The sequence below is a fragment of the Petaurus breviceps genome, unplaced genomic scaffold (genome assembly GCF_028583685.1).
Source record: "Petaurus breviceps papuanus isolate PSGF00001 unplaced genomic scaffold, PetGlider_PUasm1.0 90845, whole genome shotgun sequence".
Lineage (NCBI taxonomy): Eukaryota > Metazoa > Chordata > Mammalia > Diprotodontia > Petauridae > Petaurus > Petaurus breviceps.
The window spans coordinates 14,952,176-14,977,755 of NW_027187359.1; the positions used below are offsets into that span (position 1 = coordinate 14,952,176).

The 25,580-nt window shown below is 34.3% G+C and overlaps 1 protein-coding gene and 1 long non-coding RNA gene across 10 annotated transcripts in view; one reads left to right on the forward strand and one right to left on the reverse strand.

Moving 5' to 3' along the window:
* The window catches only part of BIRC6 (baculoviral IAP repeat containing 6), a 317,039-nt gene that overhangs the window by 246,796 nt on the left and 44,663 nt on the right, over window positions 1-25,580 (forward strand). For 7 of the 8 annotated variants that reach the window (XM_069072166.1, XM_069072160.1, XM_069072164.1 and 4 more), the window contains 2 exons: window positions 23,840-23,985; window positions 24,791-24,901. In XM_069072166.1, the coding sequence (XP_068928267.1) occupies window positions 23,840-23,985; window positions 24,791-24,901 (257 nt within the window). Of the gene's footprint in view, window positions 1-16,955; window positions 17,129-23,839; window positions 23,986-24,790; window positions 24,902-25,580 lie in introns of those variants that run through there. The other variant, XR_011165250.1, reaches the window with a different exon arrangement.
* LOC138149182 (uncharacterized) overlaps window positions 24-25,580 on the reverse strand; it is a 148,936-nt gene continuing 123,379 nt past the window's right edge. For both annotated transcript variants that reach the window (XR_011165253.1, XR_011165252.1), the window contains exon 2: window positions 24-81. This is a non-coding gene — a long non-coding RNA (uncharacterized lncRNA). The remainder of the gene's footprint in view (window positions 82-25,580) is intronic.

Below are 25,580 nucleotides of genomic sequence, written 5' to 3' on the forward strand. Positions count from 1 at the left end.
ACACCTTGTTTTATCTTTTAACATTCTTTAAAAATTTTTTTTTTTTTTTTTTTTTTTTTTTTTGTTTTTTTTTTTATTTTTCTAAAACCACTCTCCCCCGTGGCCCCCCCCCCCCCCCCCCCCCCCGGGTATTTGCTCTGTTTTCTGCCTTCTTTTTCTAACAAACTGGAGCTGAAAAGACCAAAGTAAAATGTATGATGATAGAGAATCACTTGCTAGAAATGTACAATAGTTATTTGCTAGGTTTTCCTTTCAGGGAAAAAAAGTTTCCCAGATAATCCCGATTTAGTAGGTTGAGAGTGATGTCATGATATTCTCCTTTCAGTAACAAGAATGCCAAGTATTGAAGACTATAAATTAGGGTGAAATCAAAAGGTGAATGTAAGTGGATATGGTAAATGAGGATTAGGGGTCTGGAAGGCTAGGAGTTCATGTTATTAAAACAACACTTAAGTAAAGTGTAAAATAGTTCCTGTCATCGTGGCACCATGGAGGTTATACTATGTGATTTTCTTGTGGTAATATAGAGAATCATCAGGATCATGGGATAGAATAGTATAGTGTCTTACGGTTAGTTTGAATATCATGTGTATTTTGAAAATGACATCCAGGAAAATAAAAGTTGATTTTTGTTTATGCCAACTAAAGATAAGGTATATATATAATTTTAAGAGCTGTACATACTGTCTGTGTCTACACTGGGTGAATTTTACCCAGTATTCCTGCTTTGCACTATATTATGATGAGTTTTATATTAATACTATTCAGAATTTTTAAGATAGAGATACTTCAAAATATGCAGCAGCATGAAAGTTTTAATATTTAAATAATGGAGAGAAAAATGTACAGTGGAAAAAGCACACATTCTAGAGTAACAAGACCTGGATTCAAATCCTGCCTCTACCTCTTACTACTGTGATGTTGGACAAGTCTTCATCTGTAAAAAGATGGGGTTAAACTAAATGGCCTTTGGATTTCCTCCCAACTCTAGATCTATGATCCTTTATTCCTGTGGTCTTATTAGTGTTTACAGATAACCTACCAATGCTTTCTCATTCTGTATAATACCTGTCTGTATTTTTCCAACTTTCCATCCATGACCTACTGGGAACAAGTGGAGCATTGCATTTTGTTTTTAATATTTCATGAGTATGGATGCTACAATCAGCCTATTAGCATTTATTTTCCTTTTTGTTTTTTTTTTTTTTTGCTATAAAACTGCTTGCTAAATCTTCTTGCTAAAACTGATGTGCTCTCCTTTCTATTGTATATGTTTTTGATATCTTTTTGTAACACTTCTTTTGTGTGTATTGTCATTGGTAACATGATGTAGTCTATACCCACAGTGTGTCATATTCAAGATATATATACATTTATGTGTGTGTGTGTGTATGTGTGTATAAGATTAACTCACTGTGCTACCCATACAGTTTTATGTCAGAATATGAGAAATATGCAGCCTTCATCAGTTTTTCTTTGCTTTGGGTGAATTGTCAGGGCAATGTGTTTTGGATTTTGAAAAAACTGCACTCTTTTGTGGATTGATAACATCAATACAAGGTCATTAAAAAGAGGCATCTAGAGAACCTTACCGTCAGTAGGGAATCTCACTTTAATTTGGACTTTACAGAAGACATCCTGCATAACACAAATACTCTTTGACTAATTTATGTATTCCTATATTCTTCACAACTTTCGTAATCAAAGAAGTATTGAATTCATGCAGCCATTATCTCTTATCCACCAAATCTATTTTTTTTTTTTTACATCTGGGAAATTGCATAATACTTTTAATTATTCTAAGGTCCTCCATCACACACAAACCCTAACCTTCATCAGAGAAACTCACCACAAAGAATTTTTTCTCCCAGTTACTAGTTTCCTTTCTAATTTTAGCTGTATCCATCAAATCTCATGGCCTTTTTTCAACCTCATCTTTCTTGACCTCCCTACAACATTTGACAATGTTGATCCACTTTTTCCTTCTGCATAATCTATCCTCACTAAGGTTTTGGGCCACTGTTATCTCCTGGTTCTCTTATTTGTCCACTCTTTCTGGGACTTCTTTACTAATTTTGCATCCATAACATGCCCACTTATGGTGAATAATTCACAAGTCTCCAACCTGGGCCCTCTTCTTTTTCCTCTGTGCTGTCTCATCTCTTCTCAAATCTTTTATGATGATATCATAAGCTTCTATGGGTTCACCTATCATTTCCATGCAGATGATTCTCAGAACTATAAATCTAGGGCTATTTTCTCTTCTGAGCTCCATCCAGTCCCATATCAACAACCACCTGTATTAGACATTTCAAACTGGACATCACATAGACATCTCAACTTAACATGTCCAAAACAACAATTTTTCTGTCCAAACTTTTCCTTCCTTTTAGCTTCCCTATTATTGTCAGAGGTACTGTCTTCCTAGTAACCCAGACCTAGAACCTTGATGACACTGTCACCTCTTTACTTTTACTGATCCTACATATCAAATCCATTCCCAAATCTTACCATTTCTCCCTTCATGTTCTCTTTTTGCATATATGTGTATACTTATATACGTGTATGTGTGTACATGTATATGTATATAAAAAATGTCCACCTTCACCCAACTCTTATCTGTGACTCCAAGAAGCTGTAACATGTGCTGCAGCCATACCCTGACAGAACCATCTCTGCAGATGGCCTAAATTAGATTGAGGGTAACTGACAGGCCTCAAACACAATGGCAGGTTATAGGAATGTCTGCCTAAAACATGTGAAGAATTCTCATGGTGGAATGGATAGATAAGAACAGTTTGTTCCAATGGCCATGAAAGGAGCTGAAGCAGACATTGTGGAGGATTTAGAACTTGGTCAGATATATCGGAGACACAAAATCATCTGCTGCATTCTGGACCATTGCTAGTCATCTTGGCTTTTGTCTTGCCACTGGATTTTGATGACTCTGGAAGAAAGAATGAGGCTGACAACTTTGTGCGATTTTGTCTCACTTAAATCCAATTCATGCATAAATCAAGAAATCATACCTTTATGTCGTTAGTTCTTTTCAGAAATGAAGGCTAAACAACAATAACAAGATCTATAGAATACCAAAAAAAACCTATTGCCTAGTTATACTTTCCTTTTCTTATACTTGTGAAAAATGTTTTTCATTTATTGCTAATAAATTTAATCCTAAAGCATTTGGCCCAATGTTCTAACCTTTCAAGATCTTTTTTGATCCTGAATTTGTCATTCAATATTTAACATACCTCCTTGATTTCTGAATGATTAAATTAGGCATATAAGTTCTTACAATGTGCCACTTGCTCTGTTAATTGTTGACAATAAAAATACAAAAATGAGAGAAAGGAACTTATATTTTGATAGTAAGAGATAAAATTTATATAACCTTGGTGGCCATTGAGAGGGACTGTTGAGTTATGGAGATAATAAATTGACCCACTTGGTCAACAAAAATTTATCAAGCATTTACTATGTGCCATTTACTCTGCTAAGCACTGGAACTACAAAGGAAAGCCAAAACATCTCCTGCCTTCAAGGAGGTTACACGCTATTAGGGGAGTTCACATGTAAACCAACTAGGTGTGCATAAATATATATATATATATATGTATTTATATTGGAGAAGGCATCATCTATTGGGGGCCTTGAAAAGGCTTCTTACAATAAGTGGGCTTTGAGTTGTTTTGAAAGAATTCAGAGAAACTGAGAGGTGGAAGTAAGGAGATAGAGCTTTTTATGCATAGTTGATAGCCAGTGTAAAGGTACAGATGTGAAGAATGGAATATTTTGTTTGAAGAACTTAAGTAGGCCAGCTTTCTTAGTATGAAGAAAGGGCAGTACATAAAAAAGAGTAATGACTAAGAGGACTAGAGAAGTAGGAAGAGGTTATTATATAGAGTAGAATAAACCATAAGACTAGAAAAATAGGTGGTGGCTAGATTGTGAAAAGCTTTAAATGATAAGTAGAAGTCTTTTTATTTGATACTGTTCATGATAGGGAGCCACCGGAGCTTGGCAGAAAAAGGAGAAATGTGGTCCAACATAGACCTTAGAAAAATTACCTTGGCAGCTGAATGAAGAATGGATTTGAGACGAAAAGACTCATTAAGAGGCTAATGGTGATAAAGGCCTGAACTAGGACTGTAGCTTTTTGAGTGGCATAAAATAGATGCACTCAAGGTGTTTTCAAGGTGTAAATAACAAGATTTGGGAAGAAATTAGATGTATGAGGTGATTGAAAATAAGGAGTTGAGAATGACAGGTTACAAACTTGGGTAACTGGGGAAGTGTCCTTGACAGTAATAGAAAGATGGAAAGAAGGGACTGTTTGCAGGGAAATATAATGTTTTGGACTTGTTGAGTTTAAGATGTCTAGCGCACATCTAGGTGAAAATGTATAGTAGGCAGTTGGTGTTATGATATGGAAACTCAGGAGCAAAACTAGTTCTGGATTTATAGTTATGAGAATATTCTACATGAAAGTAATGATAGTTGAACCCATGGAATCTGATGAGATTACCATGTGAAATAGTATAGAGAAGGAAAAAAAAAGACCCAGTACAGAATCTTGGTGGACATCCACGAATAGTAGTCATGCTAACGATAAAGATTCAACAAAGGAGTCTTAGAAGAAATTGTCCAATTAAGTAAATAGCAGGAGAACCAGGAGAGAACACTGTCATGAAAATCAAGAGAGGGAAGTATCTAAAAAGAGAAAATGATCAACAATGTCAGATGCTATAGGGAAATCAAGAAGGGTAGGAGGGATTTATTAGATTTGCCAATTAAGAGCTCATTGGTAATTTTGGAGAAAGCAATATCAGTTGAAAAATGAGGCCAGAAGTCAGATTGCAGTGATTTGAAGAGACAGGAAATGGAGGTACTTAATGTATGTTGCTTTCTTAAGGAGTTTACTTGAGAATGGGAGGAGGGATTAGGGCAATAGGTATTTCTCAAGTGAGGAATTGTTTTAATGATAGAGTAGACACAAGTTTATTTGTAGGCAGCTAAGAAAGAGCCAATATAATTGGGAAAGATTGAAGACAGAAAAGAAAGTGGGCTTAGTAGTAGAAGCAGACTGTTGGAGAAAAGAGAGAATGGGTTCAAACGTGTGTCTGTAGAGGGACTGACCTTGGCAAAATGTGATAGATCCAGTCAGCAGCTCATGAATAGAAGCAAAGGAGACAGTTGATTATCCAGAAATTGGGGTTTGGTAAATAAAATGCGATTGACAATAGAACAAGAGGACAAGGGACTCACAGTGGCTAGTGTAGAGATTAGTTCACCAATGGGGAACGGAGGACAGTGTGGCCAGTGCAGGGGCCTGGGAAAGACCTTAGAAGTAGAAGAAATAAAGGTTACAATGAGGATGAAAAACCTGATCAGGAATCATAAGACATAAGCAAAAAGGAATATGTAATAAAAGTATATAATATGAAAAGGAATACTATAATGAGATAACAGAATTTCAGAGTTCATGACCATGGAAATTGAATACTTAGAAAGATTTCATCATCTGTAGAGTAAGAAATTTGAAAGATTAGTTGAGGGAACTTTTTTTGTATGTTGAATTCTGTAGTATGAAGGCAAAATTTGCTGAATTCATTGAGGAAAGAAGGAGAATGTCTGGGAGGTTGATAGATATAATGTCCATCAGGATTTATATTGAGAAATAATTTTTTTAAGAACAGGAAGATTGTTTAATTATACCAGCAGCTGTGAGTAGAGGAGATTACAGGTTATGGATCAGAATTTGCAAAAATAAAAAATTCAAAACCATAGGATTCACTCCCTCCTCTGCCAGTGTTTTCACCATGTGTTAAAGCCAGGAGAGTGGACTTTGGGAAGAAAAACCTTCTCTACATACTTGGATCCATGATTGTCTGAAAGGTGGACCATGTGCTGTAACATTTCTTAATCCAAGACATTGATAAGAATATTAAAAAACCACTGGGCTAGGCATAGATCCCTGAGCTACTCCTCTTTTCATCTCTTAGATTCACATATAATCTTTGGTAACTAATATTTGGGTCCCTCCATTCACTTAGTTTTTAAGCCTACCTCTCCAGATTCATCTAATCAGCTATCTTTTTACAAGAATAACATAGGAGAATTTATAACATATTTTGCTAAAATCTCAGTAAACTAGGTATATGCCATAGCTTTTATTTACTTGTCTGATGTGCTTTTCATCAAAGGAAATAATAAGTGACCTATATGACCTATAATAAGTGACCTAATATGACCTATACTTGCTAAAGTTCTAATGGCATTTTGGGACTCCACCTTTGCTTCCTCTATTTTCTTACATGAGTATCACTTCATAATATACAATGCTACTTTCTCTCTGAATTGCCTATCTTGTTTATTTTGAGTAAGTTTTGCCCCTCTAAAACTATATCCTAGCCATGGTTTTTAACCCACCAAGTGTCACTGGTAACAGATTGACCCTTTTCTTCAACCTTTGCAGTATCATTGTTTTGCCACTGGACTTCAAAGACTCTGGAAGAGATAGTGAGGCTAATGACTTTGTGCAACTCTGCCTCACTTAAATTGAATTCACAAACAAGACAAGAGATATCACCTGTGATGTCATTGATCCTCTTCCAAAAGAAAGACAAACAAGGATTAACACATAAGTCATAGTTTTTTCTGGGTGTTCCCCTTGCCTATGTTTAGCATGAGTACAGTACAAAGCAAAATGACCAATTGTGCAATGAAATTATGTGTCCAAGGAGAACCTGGATCGTTTTTTCACCCTACTTAATTATGACTTTTTATTTGACACTTAGAGAACTTCTGTATTTGTGTGGTTCCATAGTATATTAAATCATTTGTTAATATATTTAGTTAGTCTAATATTTGGGTCCCTCCATTCAGTTAGTTTTTAAGCCCATAATTCTGAGTAGCTTCTTTCTCCTTTTTCTCCCCTCACTCTACAATTTAAATAGAAATTTTTGTGCCACTTAGAATTATGGATCATTTTGTAACTTTCTCTGTTTATTGCATCATCATGACTCATGGGTGATTATATCTCATTCATTTCTAGTCCCCCCTTACCCAGAACTGTGTCTCCTAACAATCTTTTCATTATAACCAAATCATACTTTGGAGGGAGAGGGTTGGGGGTGGGGATGAGGTATATTACAGAACTACAATGACAGAAATTAATATCCTTTAAAATTGTAATGGAGCGTTGATTTTTCTCTTTCATTGATCTTTAGGATTCCATGAATTGTCTCATTGAAAGAAAATAAGATCAGTCTTTCAATAAACATTTATTTATTAAGTACTATACTATAAACTGTGACTACAAAGAAAGGCAAAACAGTCCCAGGCTAACAGGGAAGAAAAAATGGAAACAGTTTATACAAACAGGCTATATACAGGATAAATTTGAAATAATCAGCAGAGGAAAGGTAGTAAAGTTTAAGGAGACTAGGAAAGGCTTCTTGGAGAAGGGATTTTATTCAGGACTTAAGGGAAGCTGAGAAACAGATATAGGGAGAGAGATTATTCAAGGACATAACGACATAGCCGTTAAAAATATCTGGAATCAGGAAGTCAGGAAATAGCGTTCTTCTCAGGAAATTTGCATAAATAAGTTACCTGCTTCATATATAGGCCCTACCATAATGGAGTTTGGAGCTCTCAGATATTAAAAAACAAGGCAGATCTATGTTCATAGCCTCAAAACCTTTTCTTTAAAAACAAACAAAAAATGAGGCTTGATAAAGAATCTGAGCAAGCTCCTTTGCTAAGAAGACTGAGTGACTAAAATATGTCATTATCAGAATTAAACAAGTAAACAAAATATCAATTCTAGCAGTGAAATTATGTTTTTATGTAACTTAGTTTATTTGGGTTCATTTTCTTGCTATTTATATACTTAGGAAACCTACAAAATAATGAAAACATGTCCATTTCTTTACCTGCGTTGAAATTGTTTGCCGTTAGAACTAAGATACTACTGGGGATGGACTAGAAACTGATTGCATGGGGCGGCCAGGTGGCACAGTGAATAAGAGCACCTGCCCCGGCGTTGGGAGACCCGGGATCAGTTCCAGCCTCAGATACTTGGCACCCACACAAAAAATAACTGGCCATGTAACTTTGAGCAAGTTACTTAACCCCAATTGCTTTAAAAAAAAAAAAAAAAAGAAAGAAACTGATTGCATCAGTTGATAACTAAACCAATCTTTTAAAGAAGCTCAGGAATTTAGATGCAGAGGAGAGAAGCACACACATCTCAGCACTAACCTATGGAGAGACTGTTATTTTGATTCAGTCTGAGAAATAGAAACAATCATCCACAGGCTCTTCATAAGAACTTCAGATAGTTATTATGCCCAGTGATTTTCATCTCCAGAGCTCCAGAAAATCACATGTATTTTGAATATGTATTGTAGACAATTGTCTTGTGTAGATGAAACCTATTTCAGATCTGTGATACCATATATGGGGATTTTTTCCTCTATTGATGTAGACAACAGACCTCCTATGCAGTTCTTTTTTATATACTACATAAATCTGTCATGGTAGATCTTGGTAGGTTGTAAATAAGTAAATGGAAGCAAAACATTTCACTCAAATCTAAAGGAAAAGTTACTGTTAAAAATCATAATAACCTTGTTGAGGTTAACCCTAACCATTCTGTTCCCAAAACTGTATTTAATTTTAAACAGTCTTAAATTTTAAGCCTTTTTATAAGATAAAAGGAAACTTAGAAGTCTTGAAACTTACTTTTGAGGTGATTGTGTTGGAAAGACAGAGAAAGATAAAGGCTTCTATATTGTATAGTTCTTAGAGTAATTTGTAGTATAGAAGACTTTTCTTCTTTCCCTTAATACTAGTACCTTCCCTCTAATATTACCTCCAGTTTACCCTGTATACACCTTGTTTGTACATAGTCATTTGTATTTTTTCACACCTATTAAAATGTGAACCCTTTAAAGTGAGTGACTGTTTTTTCTTTATATTCTTAGTATTAAATTCAGTGCCTGGTGCATAGTAAGTGCTTAATAAATGCTTGTTGACTTAGAGGAATTAACATACTGGCTTTGGCTGATTTTCTGTACTTTATGTTGTTTTATGGTGAAAGAATTTTCAAATGTCTTAGGGAACAAAAATACCATACAAACAGTTCCCATTTTATAAGCTTTTGGAGAACTCATGTACCAGTAACTACTATTACTAGAAACCTCCTCATCACCTCATCACCCATTCAGTCCCCCCGGTATTGGAAATTGTTCTACTGGATTGGCATTCCACTGATTATCTTTTCATTAAACTACTTTGTCCCCTATATATATCAACACTTTCTTCCTTCTGTCTGTTTATACTATTCATTTTAAGTTAAAAATTAATTACATTTGATAGTTTAGGAGTACCTCTGTTATTCATGATGTATATAGTTAAGTACTTTGGTAGTGATGAGTTAACAAAGCCCAGCCACTATAATAGAAAGAGTACTTGGAATAGTTTTTTTCTTTTGTAAACATACCTATGAATTTCAAGTTAAGCCCCCTTCCTTCTTATCTGTTAACAGTCAAGAGATGGCCAGATGAATACTATAGCTTTCAGACAGGTTTTGTTAGTTCTACCTTTGCCAAGGTATAATTATGTAAAATATGTAACTGATTCCATTTGAACTCAATGGAAATAACGCAATGTGAATTTGAAAGATACGACTACATCAGAATGTTTGTTCTTACTAATTGGGCATGGTAGATATAATTCTGCTGTAGTGAGATATATTGAGATTCTTATATTAAGGAAGAAATAAAAAGCTTTTAGAATATGTTCTAATTTTCTTCCTGAAACTGCCATTCTCTTCACAATCTTCAATGTCTATGACTGTCATAGGACAGTTAATAATTTGCATCAATAGATTTGTTTTTCTAAATGTAATACCCTATAGAGATCACAGTATACTTTTCCTTTAGATTTGAATAAAATACTTTGCTTCCATTTACTTATTTACAGCCTACTAAGATCTCTAAGTTGGCCTAAAAATGAATTGCGATCTAACTCAGTATAAAACCCATAGCATTTTTCATCTTGTTAGCATTTTTGTCATTACTAAATGTGAGAAAACCTAAAGAAAATGTTTGTGAATTTTTCAAAATCTTTGCAAGATTGATTTGGATTTGACAGGAATAATCCTAAAGGTGCTTGCCAAAAGTGAGATCCTGGCAATACTGTTAAATGTAAATAGGGAAAAAGTGAGAAACACATGTACTTTTTTCTTGTTGGGGGGGAATTTCTTTTTGCCTCTTCCTTTCCCACTTTGAAAAAGTGGGAAAGGAAGGTTTAGGTGAACTGGCTAGTCAGTGGATAAGCATGATCTACGGTTGTTGGAGAATGTGGTATTCTACAACTTTCCAAATTTGTTTTGATGTATTACCTAAACCAAAGATGATTTTTGGCCAGTATTTTCTGTTGTTTAGCAGACATCCTTTGAAGCCCTAGGCAACAATGTTTGGTTTGTTTTCATTTTTCTCATCATTAGTGGTTGGTAACAGTTTTCATATGATTTTTGTTAATAACCTCTTTTCTCTTGGAAACTCCATGTTCTTGAACATTTATATATAAGAGAATATCTTTGTTGATTTTGTATATTTGCAAATTCTATGTATATCTTGTCTATCAGATTTTTATCAGGATGTTTGATACAAAGATTTTTTTTCCTTACTTGTCCAGTTGCATTGATTTAATTCTCCCAGGAAGTTTTTGTTTTTTCCCCCCAAAATTTCTAAACCTAAATAAATCTAATTGGGGGTTTTGTAATAGATCTTTTAAAAAGCAGGAGTTACTGCTTTGAACCAACCTGAATCAACCATTCTCCTCTAACCTTAAGTCAACCAAGGAGTAAAATGATTGGAATGAATATAGAGTGTCCCAAAAATCTTAGTTTAAAACTGAATCAAGACTTTTGGGACCACCTATGTTCTAGTCAGATATGTGATCCACTAGTTCTTTTCCTTACCTTTACAGACATTGAAGGGCCTTTCTCTCTGCTTGTCAAGAGAACTTAAATTGATATTAATATAGCCAATATGTGAAGATTTCAGACTTCAAATCACAAATCTGAGAATGTGGAGGGCTTTCTGTACTTTATACCTCTGTAATTTGACTAGAGACCTGAGATTACAAAGCCTTAAAATATGGTCCTTTGTCAGATTATTTTGGTTACTTGAAATTTTAGCATTTATGCAGTGGATACCTCAGCTACCCTGTCAATATCTTTATGGTGTCAAGAGTGATCAAGTTGAAATCAAGTGATCCTGAGTTGAAATTATGAGACACCATAGAAGGAGTCACACAAGCAAAGTCAGCATAGATGAATTTTGATCTGCATAGTTGGAGGGATATTTTTTTTTACTTAATTAATTAGTTGACTTTTAATTTACAACATTCAGTTCCACAGACTTTTGAATTCCAGATTTTCTTCCCTCCCTCTCCTTCCTCCTCCCCACCATGGCAGCATATGTTCTGATATAGGTTCTACAGATACCTTCACTTTAAGCATTAGTCAACTTGTAAAGGATTATAACCAATGAAATGAACAACAAGAAAGAAGAAACAAAACTAAACAAAAAAGAGAGAGAGTAAGTAGTCTGCTTCATTCCGCATTCAGACTCTGTAGTTCTTTCTCTGGATTTGGATAGCCCTTTCCATCATGATTCTTTTGGAGTTGTCTTATAACCTTGCATTGCTGAGAGAGTTCAATCTATCAAAGTTAGTCATCACAGATATGATGTGTGTGTACAGTGTTCTCCTGGTTCTGCTCCTCTAACTCAGCATCAGTTTATATAAGTCCAGGTTATTATGAAGATCATCTGCTCCTCATTTCTTATAACACAGTAGCATTCCATTACATTCATATACCACAACTTGTTTAGCCATTCCCCAGTTGATGGGCATCCACTTGAATATAATCAGCCAGTTCTGAAAATTGATGGTGAAAGAACAGAAGGCTCCCCTTTGGTTTGGGCTTCCTACCCTGATTATTCCATTGCAGGTTTCAGATTAGTCTGGAGGCTGGAACTGAGACTCTGCCCCTCCTGTGGAAAGAACCACACAGATTTTTTTGATTCTGTATTTACTCTTTCCCCAATTCATAGCTTATAAACTTCAGTTGCTCCTTATCCTAGAACTTCACCTCTCGGTCGGGTCCCCTCCTAAATCTGACCTGGATCTGTGATCCAGAACTGGACAGTAAACAGAAAGAGCTGTCAGTCTTGGCCCTTTTGCATACAGCCTTGCTCTTTGTTTAGTTCTCGTTTACTGGAATGACCTCTGGGGCACGTCCCTAACCAAAACTTGTACTCACTATCCACTGACCTGGACTGGATAAATGACTTATTAAATTTATTCTTGTATTTCCTGATAGGACTCAGTCTGGTGCATTTTCTGAATCTTTGTAGAGGAGTTATAATAGAGATAGACTGTATTTCTTCTTGCTACTCCACCATCTTCACTCTACTCATTCCTTTCCTCCAGTGCTTGCTCCTACTAGTCTCAGAAAATAACCCTATAAAAGTTCTCTCTATTTTACTGATTGGAGAAAGTCTGGCCTGTTCCTTTTTGGGTTGCCAAGTGGACTATTCCTGTGTTTATTCTCCCTGACCGCCGTTTTTATGTTTTTATGTATATCTCCCCTCAGTAAAGCTTACTTTTTTGTCTTGTGGTAAGCTCCTTGTTTCCTTAAATTGGACCTGGGTATAGCAAACCCTTCTAAGTATGTGTTAAGACTAGTTTTAAGGAATTAGAAGTATTCTACCTAATAACCATTATTTCCTTGTTGGTAGTAGCTGTGCTTTGTCATGTAGATTACAAAAAATTCTACAGTCAAGATTCTATTAATCCTCAAATCCCCGTCCCCTCTCCCCTCAAAAAAAAAAAAAACCATAGCACAATTACTCCCAAAGTCAGAGATTTTTTTAGGAATTAAATAAAGGAAAGTGTTGGCAACAATTAATACCTTCTTCCTTCTCTCTTTGGAATAAAAATACAGAAATAATTCTGGTCTGGCATTCTTGACCTTATCAAGAGCTGAAACCTAAAAAATGAAATAGCACCAAAAAAGCCTGTATGTGTAGCAAAAATAGATTTGCTCAAGTGCTTAGTATTTTTCGCTTAATTTTACACATGATATTTGGTTATCTGATTTATTCCAACAAGCTCCAATTCAGTTACATATTACAGTTAAGCACTGCCTCCTGGACAATAACCTTATATTAAACATCTACTATGTGCCATTCAGGAAGTAAATAAAGTCTTGTGCTTGTTAACCTCACCAACATTAAGTATCACAACTTAATTAGTATTTGACTACTTGGGAGCAGCTGAAGAATAAATTTATATTTATTCAACAGTTGGCCTACTAGATACTTACAGTTGCTTGTGACCTCTCTCAGCACACAGATACAGAGGGATGGCATTGTGCTTTTTCTCCCTAGAAATATATAATAATATATAGTATTATAATAAAATATAATAAAAATATATAAGATTAAATGGAGTAAAATCAAAACTCTAGGGAAATTGTTACAGAAACATTCAGATAAATTATACTTCAGTGACTGCCTGTTCTCATTTATGTTGATATTCTGTGTGTATAAATCATATCCCTTCCAAAGCTTAGATAGTCTTCACAAAAACTGCATCACTTAAGTTAGTAGATTTACAAGTGGATTGAATTTTTTTTTAAGTTAGCGTTTTTGTAATGATACAGTAATAACAACACATCAAAGTTAGCCTTGATCACGTAGTGGGATTCCAAGAAAAACTGAAACTCTGATCTTTTTTTTTTTTAATCTTGAATATTATCTAATCTAACCTCCATTTTTTTTTTACAGATTGAGGCTTGGAGAAGTTTAAATGACTTGACTATACTATACTAATTTGATAACACAACCCTCTAGTAACAAATTTGTTGAAATTAAGTAGTCTGGTCGTTGTACAACTGACACATCACAAGGCCTGTATTAGAGACCTTTTGAATTTGTTATAGGTTCTCAGTGCCCTCACGTAACTCCTTAAGACTATAAGTTGCAGTATTGAATAGCGTTGGTAGAGGAAGTTCATCTTGTTCAGTTTGTTTCATGTTGTCTCCCCAGTTAGATTCTAAATTCTTTGAAGTCAAGGAACATTTTTACCTTTGTGGCCCACTGCTTGATCCTGGTGCCTGCCTCACAGTAGGCAATCTATGTATCTGGAATGACCGACCTGGAGCTCTCTCTAACAACAAAAAAAAATCATAGGTTCATTTCTTGTCCCTGTCCAGATTTTGGACTGTCCCAACTTAGCTTTTGATAACCAAGGGTCATTTCTAGGACTATGATGAAGAATCAGAAACAAGATATTTAATGTTCCCAACTTTTAGAAGAGGGAACTTTGATCTGATAGCACTTTTGTTCATACTACTGTTGTTGAAGTAAAGTAATTAAAGTAAAATAAAGAATATTTCTGTAATGTCCCATTAATATCAAGAGACGGTTCTTAAATAATGGAGTGGATGACCATGGCAATAAAATTTTAAAAGGAAGATTTGTTGTACCATCACTTAAAAAATTGAATAATTGTTAATCATCAACAGTAAATATTTATGAAGCACCTACTATATAGAACATGCTTTTGACCCTTGGGGAGATAAAAAATTTAAATAAAACAGACCCCATCCTCAAAAGTTGTATCTCTTTGTTGCCAGTTAAGGAAATCCCCAAGTACTTTGATTTACTTCATAAAAGTTATTGGGAAAAGATCTTTTTTTGGAGAGTCTAGTCATTGACTTAAAGCCACTGTTTAATATTTTGTTAACTTTATGTACTTCCGAAATTTTTAACAAAGAAATTCCTTCCATCAATATGATATTTTTCACCAGACTTTTTCTTATTTATTACTATTTTATATTTATCTAATGAAGCAGCTTAATTAGATATAAATCTTTATTTTATGTTTTTTTTAATTCAACAAATATTTAAAGGTATATACAAGACAAATATAAAACTGCTTCTGCCCTCAAGTAGTTACATTATATAATAAAATCCTTATAATACTTTCCCTTAAACCAGTTCCCTCAGTGATTTACAAATAAAGCCAAAGACTATGTCTCTTAGGATCCTGGGTTTTGACCTGAAAGATACCTGAGAGGTCATTTATTTCCACGTCCTCCTCATATACCCAGGGAAACTAAGATAAGGAGATATGAAATGATTTGATCACACTCACTCTAATAGAGTCAGAAGTGGAAGTTACGTGTAGGCTACACGACAAAATGCTAAGACTCTCCACTGTAGGCCTCTGACCCCTTCACACCTACCTAAATCCAGTCCAGTTTCCATCCACTTCTCTCTGTTAGGAGACAAGGAGTTACTTTTATATAATGTAATCCACTTTGATGGATCTTAACTTGTTACTCTCTCCAGAATATTTGTATTTTTATATTGGTCTTTAAATAGTACTCACCCAAGAAAAATGAATATAGTGATGAAAATTTGTATCCATGGCAGAGCATTAGAGTATAGATTTGGAATTAAAAGATCCCCTCATACCATACTATATAGGAAACTGCCATCTAACCCAAATTTCCATTGGATACTGGCAGTCACTAAAATTTTTATTTATGTTATTAACAACAAGAGTTACTAATTTGATCTACCACTTTTATCATGTGTTATGAAAGTTTCTCTATTTTGAGCTTCCTTTCTATTCTAAGAATATATAGAATAGTCATTGTTTTTATGTTATTGGAAACCTACCCTTTTTCTGAAAGATTTCCCCTAAATTTATGTAATTGTTTATTTCCTTCACCTCCTGTCTTTATGCTTCCCAGTCGGGGTGACATTTTTATTTGACCCTCTGTTCATTTAGGACAGAAATGAAATCTAAATCTAACTCTTCATAATTCTTAGAGTAAATTCAAGTAGGTAGCTAAAATAATCAGTAAGTGAAGCAAGATTATACAAAAACTGAAGTGTTTATTCGTAAGATAGAGGTTACTAACTATTTTTGTGTCATCAGTCTTTTTTGGCATTTTCATGAGGTTTATGAATCTCTTCTCAGAATTGTTTTTAAATGTATATAATATAACTCATAGGGTTACAGAGGAAACTAATTATATTGAAATAAAGTTATTAGAAATACGTTTACAGACTCCAAGTTAAGAAAACCTCTTCTAGGAGGTTTTCTCTGCTCTTCACTAAATTTTTCATAGGCATATATTCAAGTCTTTTATAATTGATAAGAAAGTATACATAGATTCTCCAAAGTAAATGTCTGTATATATGTGTACTGACATTTAGTGAATTGCTTCTTAAATTTTTTTGCTTTGTGGCATATGGCTCAAGAATGTGTGAGTAATTGGAATTTTGTGTTGGTTTTTTTTTTCAATTTGGAGATAATTATAAGAAACTTACTCTTGAACCTCCAGAATGTCTCTCTTAAGCTCTTCCTGCTTTGAATAGTCCTACACCTAGGCGTTTCAGCGTGTAGCTTTCAAGTTGCTTATGCAATGGCAGAATTGTATATTATCTTTGTAACTGTATAGACTTCTGTTGAAGTATCGAGTCTTGAAGTGATTGGTCCTATATATTACCCACCCTTCAAAAATGAATATTTTAAGTATATTAACTTGAAGAAGAATTTTTAAATCCTGAGGTGTTTTTATATGTCTTCCCAATTTTGACCAAATGATCCAGTCAGAGCTACTATTGGTAATCTAAAGATTTATAAATATTTGTTTTAATTGGCAAAGCCAGTTCATTCAGTTGAACTTTTATTTTTTCTTTTAAGGAAATATTTGCCCATTTTGCTCATATCCTAGTTCAGGTTATATATTTTGCTTACTTTGTTAGCTGGTTAGTGGAATTCACAACATAGTGGAAATGTTTGCAGATGTTTTGTGCAATAGCCACTTCAGTTGCTTCCTCGTATTTCTTCAGGGCAGTGATCACAACCAGATTCAACGTATGCACAAAGCAGCGGATACCATGGTAGCGGCCGTCGCTGATTGCTTTTACCATGTTGGATCCATTGTCTGTCACAAAGATCTACTTCCAGCTAGGTGCCTTGAACCCAAATAGCTTTTCACACAGACTTCAGGATATGAGCCAAGGTATGGCCTTTTTTCATGAACTGGGCCTACATATGGGTTGACAGTGACTTATATACTTACATATATATACATATATATATGACACTATTGGATATAACAGTAGTGTCAGTGACCAGTTGCTGTCAGCAGTATACAGATAGTCTATGTTCTTCATGTATTTGAAGTGCTCTTACCATCTGGAGTTTAATCTTCTTTATTTTCTATATACATCTTAAGGAGAAGTGTTCAAGTGAAAATTGTTCTTACTTGAATCTAGTAAAGGACTCTTACGAAATAATAGTTTTATGAGTCTACCATACTCTTTTATTATGAGATCATTGTATGATCATATGAGTGTCAGTTATATGGTCTAAAAATTTTGATATAAGCTATTGTCTTTCTAGACCAAATTCTTGGTTTTATTCAGGAGCAAGAAGTTCTAAGGCCCTCATAAAGGAACTAGGATTAAGTCTAGTTAATTGCTTATGAATATTTTTAAAAAGGAGTTGATGTAATGATAATATTGTGCTAATGTGGTTGGCCACCAAAATCTCAGCCCTTTCCCCTGAGCCAAAAAGAGACATGATTGTTCAAGGGAAGAACACCCTAGATGTTGAAAATAGTGTTTTACTTTAGTATTCTTCCTTCTGTCTCATAAGAAAATTTTCTTTGAAGTGGATCTATTTCAGTGTTTATTGAATCCACTTGATTAATAATTTCCATAAATCTTCTGATTCCATATAGTACTGTTGTTAGTATCATAACACTTTTCCTTCCCTTCTCTTTAACAGCCTGTTGGTTTGGGTCTTGCTAACTAGTGTCCTACTGCTTAGGAACAACTTACATCCTGTCTAAAAATTTATTAATACCACAGAACTTTCCAGACATAGTGAGGTTTTATCAGAATTCTTGTTACCATTGTCTGGTGGGGTCAATATGATTTCACAAGATCCCTGTATTTATTAACTGAGAGAATCCCTGGAAAGATCATGTGTTCTTAAGCAGTTAGTCAACAAGAATTATGTAGTCAAGCACTAGGATAAAAAGAAATGAAACAGCTCCTGTCATCAACATCAATTTTTCCCTTCTTCATGTAGTGCTTGAATCATGTTATATAGTAAGCATTTACTAAGTGCCAACTATATGCTAGACAAACTGTGCAGGAAATGTAGAAAGTTTAGAATGTGGTCCTATATAGCTTATAGATAAAAGAAAGGTACTAACACTGATAGCTATAAAATGCAACAGTCTATGATGAGTCCCTTAAAAGAGTTATAAAACAAACCATTGAGCAAAAACTAAAGGGGAAAGTAATTGGAGATAGTGAGTATGAGAAATTACCTCCTGGAAGAAATAGTATCTGAAGAAGGCTTTAAAGAACAGAAAGCAATTCAATAGTTAAAGAGAATGAAAAAAGACTATATTTTTTTCTTTTTTTCTTTAGGAGGGGGGATTGCAGGGCAATTGGCATTAAGTGACTTGCCCAATGTCACACAGCTAGTAAGTGTTAAGTGTCTGAGGCTGGATTTGAACTTAGGTCCTCTTGATTCCAGGGCTGGTGCTCTATTTACTGTGCCACCTAGCTGCCCCAAGAAGAATATTCTTTAGGGAAAAGCATTTAGATGGGGAAAACTTTATCCTGTCTGCTCAGAGGACAGTCCAGTTTTATGAGTTCACTAGCACACTATTATGAGATAAGATGACATGAGAAAGATAAGTCAGTGGCACATTGTGAAGGATCTTAAATGCAGATGAGAATTTAAACTTTATTCAGACAATAGGGAATTTCTGGGCAATTTTGTTTGGGTTTTTTAATGAAGTAACAAGAGATTCCTGCTTAAGAAAGATTTGGAATGAGATATGAAGGATAAGTTTAAAAGGGAGAGGATAGCAATAGCAAGGCCTCTAAAGAATCTATTAGTATATTTCAGGTAGCTGGTAATGAAGGATAGTACTAGGGTTAGTAAGAATACAAAGTGAAGGACAGATATGAGATGTTAAAAAAGTAAAAATGATGGCATTTGGTAATTAGTGAGCAACAACAGAGCTGAAGATAACTACAAGATTATAAACATATAATAATATAGCTGGAATTTATTTAACACTTTAAAGTTTGTGACTCATTTACATTATCTTATTTGATCCTCATTATACCCTCATGGGTTTATTATGCTGTAGGCATTGTTCCAGTTTCTCCAGTGAAGGAACTGAAACCGAAGGAGGTTAGGTTAACTTAAGGTTGTCCATTGCATCCCAGGCCATCAAGAGTCATCTTGACTTTTGTCTTGCCACTGAACTTCAATGACTCGAAGACAGTAAGGCTGACAACTTAATGAATCCTGTCTCATTTAAATACAGTTCACATGCAAGTCAAGACATCACCCAGCAATGTCCTCTTTGAATCAAAGGATGAATAACAAGTTAAGCCTAGAGTCATATAGCTAATAAATGTTTTAGGTGGGATTTTGACCCTAGATATAGCACTTTCAGATATAGCACTTGATATACTGTGCCATACCACTCATCTGCCCTATAATAATGAGTGCCAGAAGCTCTAGAGATGTCAAGATGGATAAAGACTGAAAACGTTCATTCACCCATCATTTCTCAAGCACTTGCTTTGTATGTTCATTGTGCCGAGGATACAAAGAAAAATAAACCAGCTCTTGCCTCTAAGGAACTCAGACTGTTTGGTAGAGGGGAACTCTTTGTATACAGAGTAGCCCTGAACTAGGTGATGTATGTGGAGAAAGGGGAACAGATGTAAGCAATTGTATGGAAGTAGATTTGATAACATTTGGATACTAATTGAATATAGGAATGAGGGAGAGGAAAAATGATTTTGTGAATCTAGATGAGTAGAAGAATAGTTAGTGTCCTTGACTGGGACAAGAAAGTCTGGAGGAGGGGTAGGTTTGGTGGGAAAGAAAATGAATTCTACATTGGACCTACTTAGAGATATCCAGCAGGCAGCTGACAATGTGAAACTGTGTCCACATTAGAATTTCTAAAGATGGAAGATTAGGGAAGATGCAAAGATTTTCATTATTCTGCACAGAAATGATAATTGAATTTGTAGACCTGATGAGGTCGCTGAGAGAGTATAAAAGAAGAGAGCCTAAGACAGAACCCATAGGGATTCCCATGCATAAAGAAGCCAGGCATGGAAGGTGATCATCCAGTAAAGGAGACTGAGAAGGAACTATCATGCTGGGAAGAAGAAAACTAGAAGAGATCATTATCACAGTAGCCAGGAGAAGGTTAAGAAAGGCTAGATTGTTAAGCAGAGGTTGAGGATGGCAGTTTGTGATAGAACTCAAAGAGTATATGATGACTGAGGAAAAGGCATTGTAATTAACAATAAAAAGATCATGGTAAGTTTGAAGAGAAAGGTTTCATTAGAGTAGTTGGTTTAGAAGCCTGGTTCTGAGGATTTGAAAAGTGAATGGTTAGTAAATAAATGGATACAGCAAGCGTAAGCAACTTTTCTAGCTAGAACTTTGTCATTGAATTTGAGGAGACATAAAGAATGATAGTTTGAGGGAATTGCAGAATCAAGCAAAGATTTTTTTTTAAAGGATAAAGGATAGATGGCCTTGTTTTTAAGCATCAGGAAGAAGCCAGTTAAAAACAAAAATTTTCCGAAAGAGATAGGGACTTAAGAGGCAAACATCTAGAAGAGGCAGGAGAGACTTGGCCACAAGTAGAAGACGTAACTTTCACAAGAAGGGCTTCCTTTTCCTCATAAACTGGAACAAATAAAATGAAAAGGACAGGTATTGCTGTTTGAGATGTGGAGTGGGAAGCAAAATCAAAGGCCCTACAATGAAGGCTTTTCCTTAGTTAAGTGATCTCCTAAAGATATAAAAGTGAGAACATAAAGAGATTGAGAAAAGAGATTCAGAGCATTGAAACCATTGTGAAAGCATGATATAGTCAGTAAAGGAACAATAAAAGCATTACTTTATAGTAGTGAGAGTCCAATTGAAATTAGATAACATGAATTCATAGAGCACCTAGTTAACATGGTTGTATAACTTCTTTTATATTTATTTATTTGCTTTTTTGGAGGGGGGAGGGCAGGGCAATTGGGGTTAAGTGACTTGCCCAAGGTCACATGGCTACTAAGTGTGAAATGTCTGAGGTAGGATTTGAACTCAGGTCCTCTGACTCCAGGGCTGGTGCTCTATTCACTGCGCCATCTAGCTGCCCCATGGTTGTATAACTTTTTAAGCTGTGTTCAGATAGATGAGAGAAGTAAAGAAGGTAGTTTATGGGGTTTCATACATCTAAAAATGAAAAAGCATTAACCTTATTTTACAGATAAGTAAACTGAGGTCAGAGAAGTTGTGGCTAGACCATGATGACACTGGTAACAAATGAAAAAATTGGAACCTGAACCTAGGTCTTCTAATACTAGACCCATTTCTGCAGTGCTGCTTTTCCATGCCCTAGATCAGCCAGGATTGAGGATTGGCGTTGAATGCATGATGATAGGACAAGAGGGGCAGTGATTCAAGTGTGGAAGATGGGTTGAACTTGTCACCCATGGGATCAAGACTGTAAGGAAAGTAAAGCAAAAGCAGACTTAATTGGTTGGAAGAGCAAGAAGGACAGGGTCAGTTGGAGGAAGAGGTCATAGTGAGAATGAAAAATAAATCAAGAAGTGAGGCCAAGGAGGCCTTTGAGATTTCAGTATTACAAATATCATTCAGTCCTGGACAATGGTACAGTCTTAAGTTTTACCACTTCTTTAGGTATCTGAGGTGAAGATGTGTGAAATGAATAGGATGTAGTTCAGAGGAACATTCTACCTTTATTTAGTAGAATAACAAGGACATCTTGAACTACCAAACCTGAAAACTTAGCATAATGAACACTTCACATCCATTCAGTTCCAAGTGTACTATATGCATTTTTATATTTCGGACCTCATTGCCCTTGGATACCAATCATCTCTGTTGATAACTATGAAGGCTCACCTTTCAGATGCCTACAATTATTTGGACCCTGTTTCAGCAGAGTGTAATTTTTTTTCTATAAGAAAGATTCATTTTATTTAACATTAAATTCATTTTCTAGAATTTTATTTAATTGTTTGAGCTTGTATTTTAAAATGACTAATTTGATTTGGTTAACTACTGTATTTCCTGATTTCATCTAGACTGATGAGTCATGATCATACCAGGTTGTTTGAATTAATTGAATATAAACAATTAACCTATTATAAAAATATAAATTTATCTAGAAAAATAAGCTATATTTTTATAAATAAACATTTTGAGGATTGTTTTGTTAGTTGGGTTCATGGATCATATATACATTTTAAGCATTAATTAGTCATTTATATATTCTTGAATATTTTGTATTAATACATGATCAAAACTAAATCAAAATTGATGAGATATATTACTAACTTTACTTGAAACTTAACATGAATGATTACTGCAGTTAAATTATAAATATAAATATCAGAAAAACATACTTTTTGTAGATTTCTTTATACAGATTACACTATAAAAAGATACTATGAGAACTTGTTTTATAACAAAATGTTAATGGAAGCACAGTTTGCAGTGTTATTTGTGAACTTATAGCGACATGTTTTTACATGTTGTTTTAAACAGCATTTTTACTAGACTATGGAAATATTGAAATTAAAGTTTGATTTTTTAGATGTAGATAATCCTTAGGGAAAAATCACATACTATGGTTCCTTGCTTATTTAATGGAATTTGATATTAAGTGCATTTTTGGGTTTTGTTCACAGCCTCGGTGTTCCTGACATTATCACAAGTCTTTTGTCATAAAAATATTTTATTTATAATGAGATTCTCTGAAATGGACCTCAAGGATCTTGTTATATAAATACATGTATTTGAGCATATTTAAATTTCAGTTGGACTCAAAAGCACTTCTAACCTATTCAGCTTATAATTTACTCCCTCTAAATTCCCTGAATTTAGATGAAATTAAGATACTGTGCCACTGACATAATAGTCATACTATTAGAAAATACCCAAACAAGGTAGAGTTTTATCTTTTGTTGGTTGGTTGATTTTTTTTAACCATGCTTAAGGGTTAGAACACCTTTATTTACTCTAATGATAGAAAACTATGGAAAAAGTGGTTATAATCCTTATTTACAACTTGACTAATGTTTAATGTGAAGGTATTTGTAGATCCTATATTTTATTGCATGCTGCCATGGCAGGGAGAGGAGAGGAGGGGGGAGAAAATTTGAAACTTAGGGGATTGTGGAACTAAATGTTGCAAACCAAAAGTAAATAAATAAATTTTAAAAATAAATTAAATGCAAAATAGATAAAATTAAAGGTATATATTTATAAGCAGCATTTTTTGGTAGTATTAAACAAGTGATAATAAAGTTGATGTCCATTCATTGAAAATAGAAAAAAAAGTATGGAAGAAGCCATCATGACATCTGTCTGAATAATTTAAGATGACACATTAGAATATTGCCTATTGCCAGTGTTTTTAATTTGGAGACAAAAATTTCCTTATACATCTTTAATTAAGCTGAATAATTTCATATTAAAGGCAACAACTTCTTAAAATGCCTCTCATAGTGTACATTAGACTTGACTTCATATTAGTTAAAATGCAAAATTCATTTTTGTTTTAATAGTAGCAATAGTCTTGCTATTGTTGATTGTTATTTTTAAGCCTACAATCATATTTTTTTTTCACATGTCCCTTTAAAAAATACAGATCTAAAAAGGATAAAGCTAAAACAGGAGTAAAACCAGATGCATCTGATCAAGAACCTGAAGGACTCACTCTTTTGGTACCAGATATTCAAAAAACTGCTGAAATAGTTTATGCAGCTACCACCAGTTTACGGCAAGCAAATCAAGGTGAAATAATCCATTTGCACATATATGTAAAACCTTCTCATATCCTATTAATTGATTAATTTGAACATGTTGATATACTGAAAACCTGAGTCGTTCCCAACATAGTTTCTTGTTATGTATTATGGATAGCACCTTTTTTCAGAATTTTATTTCAGCATCATATGGATGTTCTCAGAAAATTGAGTGGGAGAAAATCATATACTGAAAATCTGATCATCTTTTATACATGAATCCTTGATTTAAAAAAAAAAAGGTTTAGTCAGTGGAGAAAGATATTAAGTTGTAATTTAACTTTTTTTTATAAATTTCCTCCAGAAAAGTTTGATTTTGTTGCTACTTTTTCTGATAATTCTTTTTTTTTTTTTTTTTTTGCCTTTTGGAGGGCAATTGGGGATAAGTTACTTGCCCAAGGTTACACAGCTAGGTTTTTGTGTGTGGCTGTGGGTGTGGGTGTTAAGTGTCTGAGCCCAGAACCGAAGTCGGGTCCTCCTGACTCCAGGCCGGCACTCTACTCACTGCACCACCCAGCCGCCACCTGATAATTCTTTTTTAAAAAACAATAAGGGCTTATATTTCAGATTTAGTATGTAGTCTTGTAAAGATGTTTAAAATGGAGAGCAATGAATGCTTTGCCGATAATTATCAAAACATAAAATACAAAAATTATAATGCAAATAAATGATTAGTGTTTGTTGATGTTAGAAACTTTTATTAGCTTTGAGGGTAAAAGCAAAGCCTTTCCAGTTGTAATCATTTCACCATGTGCTTAATCATCTATCGTTTTTCTTAAAATATTAAATAACAGAAAAAAAAATGGCTGAGTATTCCAAGAAGGTTGCTGTGAAACCAAAACCTTTGTCAGTATTAAGGTCACTTGAAGAAAAGTATGTAGCTGTCATGAAAAAGTTACAGTTTGGTAAGTTAAAATTTCAAAATTTGTTTTTAAAATTATTCGTTGCTCATAAAAATGGTTGAGATTTATTAAATTCTTAAGATTATAGTTAGAATTTAGTATGATATATGATTGTAAATGTATAGTCTGAAAAAAGTGATATGTATATTTCTGCAGTACTTCATGTTTAGTTATATATGGTGTGATAGTAATATCCTTTTACATAGATAAGGAAAGCAAGAACCCAGTCTACATGATGAGTCTATACAGCAAGAAAAGACAACTTTTTTTAAGGGATATGCCAAAGCTTCATTTTTAAAATAATTTATGATTTTATGTGTCAGCAACTCCTTCTCTTTAAGAAAAAATACTACAATTTGGAAACCTCTCTGATAGCCAACTATAGGTCAGGAGAACTATAATATAACTGCATTTTTAGGTATATGCTACTGCTTTTTCAATGTAAACTGTAACCCCTAGTATATTCAAATCTTAAATATGAGTATATGACTGGGAGTAGAGCAGAGAATAGAACTGTGAAAAAAGTCTTTTAGAAATCTGAAGTGCTATTAGTTGAGAAAGGGTTAAAGAAATTGTGAAAGGTAAGAAGAGTTCAGGAAAATTGACCCTAAAAAAAGATAACCAGAAAAGGAATAAGTCATTTTCTTCTTTTCTTGACCTTTAATTTTTTGGTTTGGTTAAG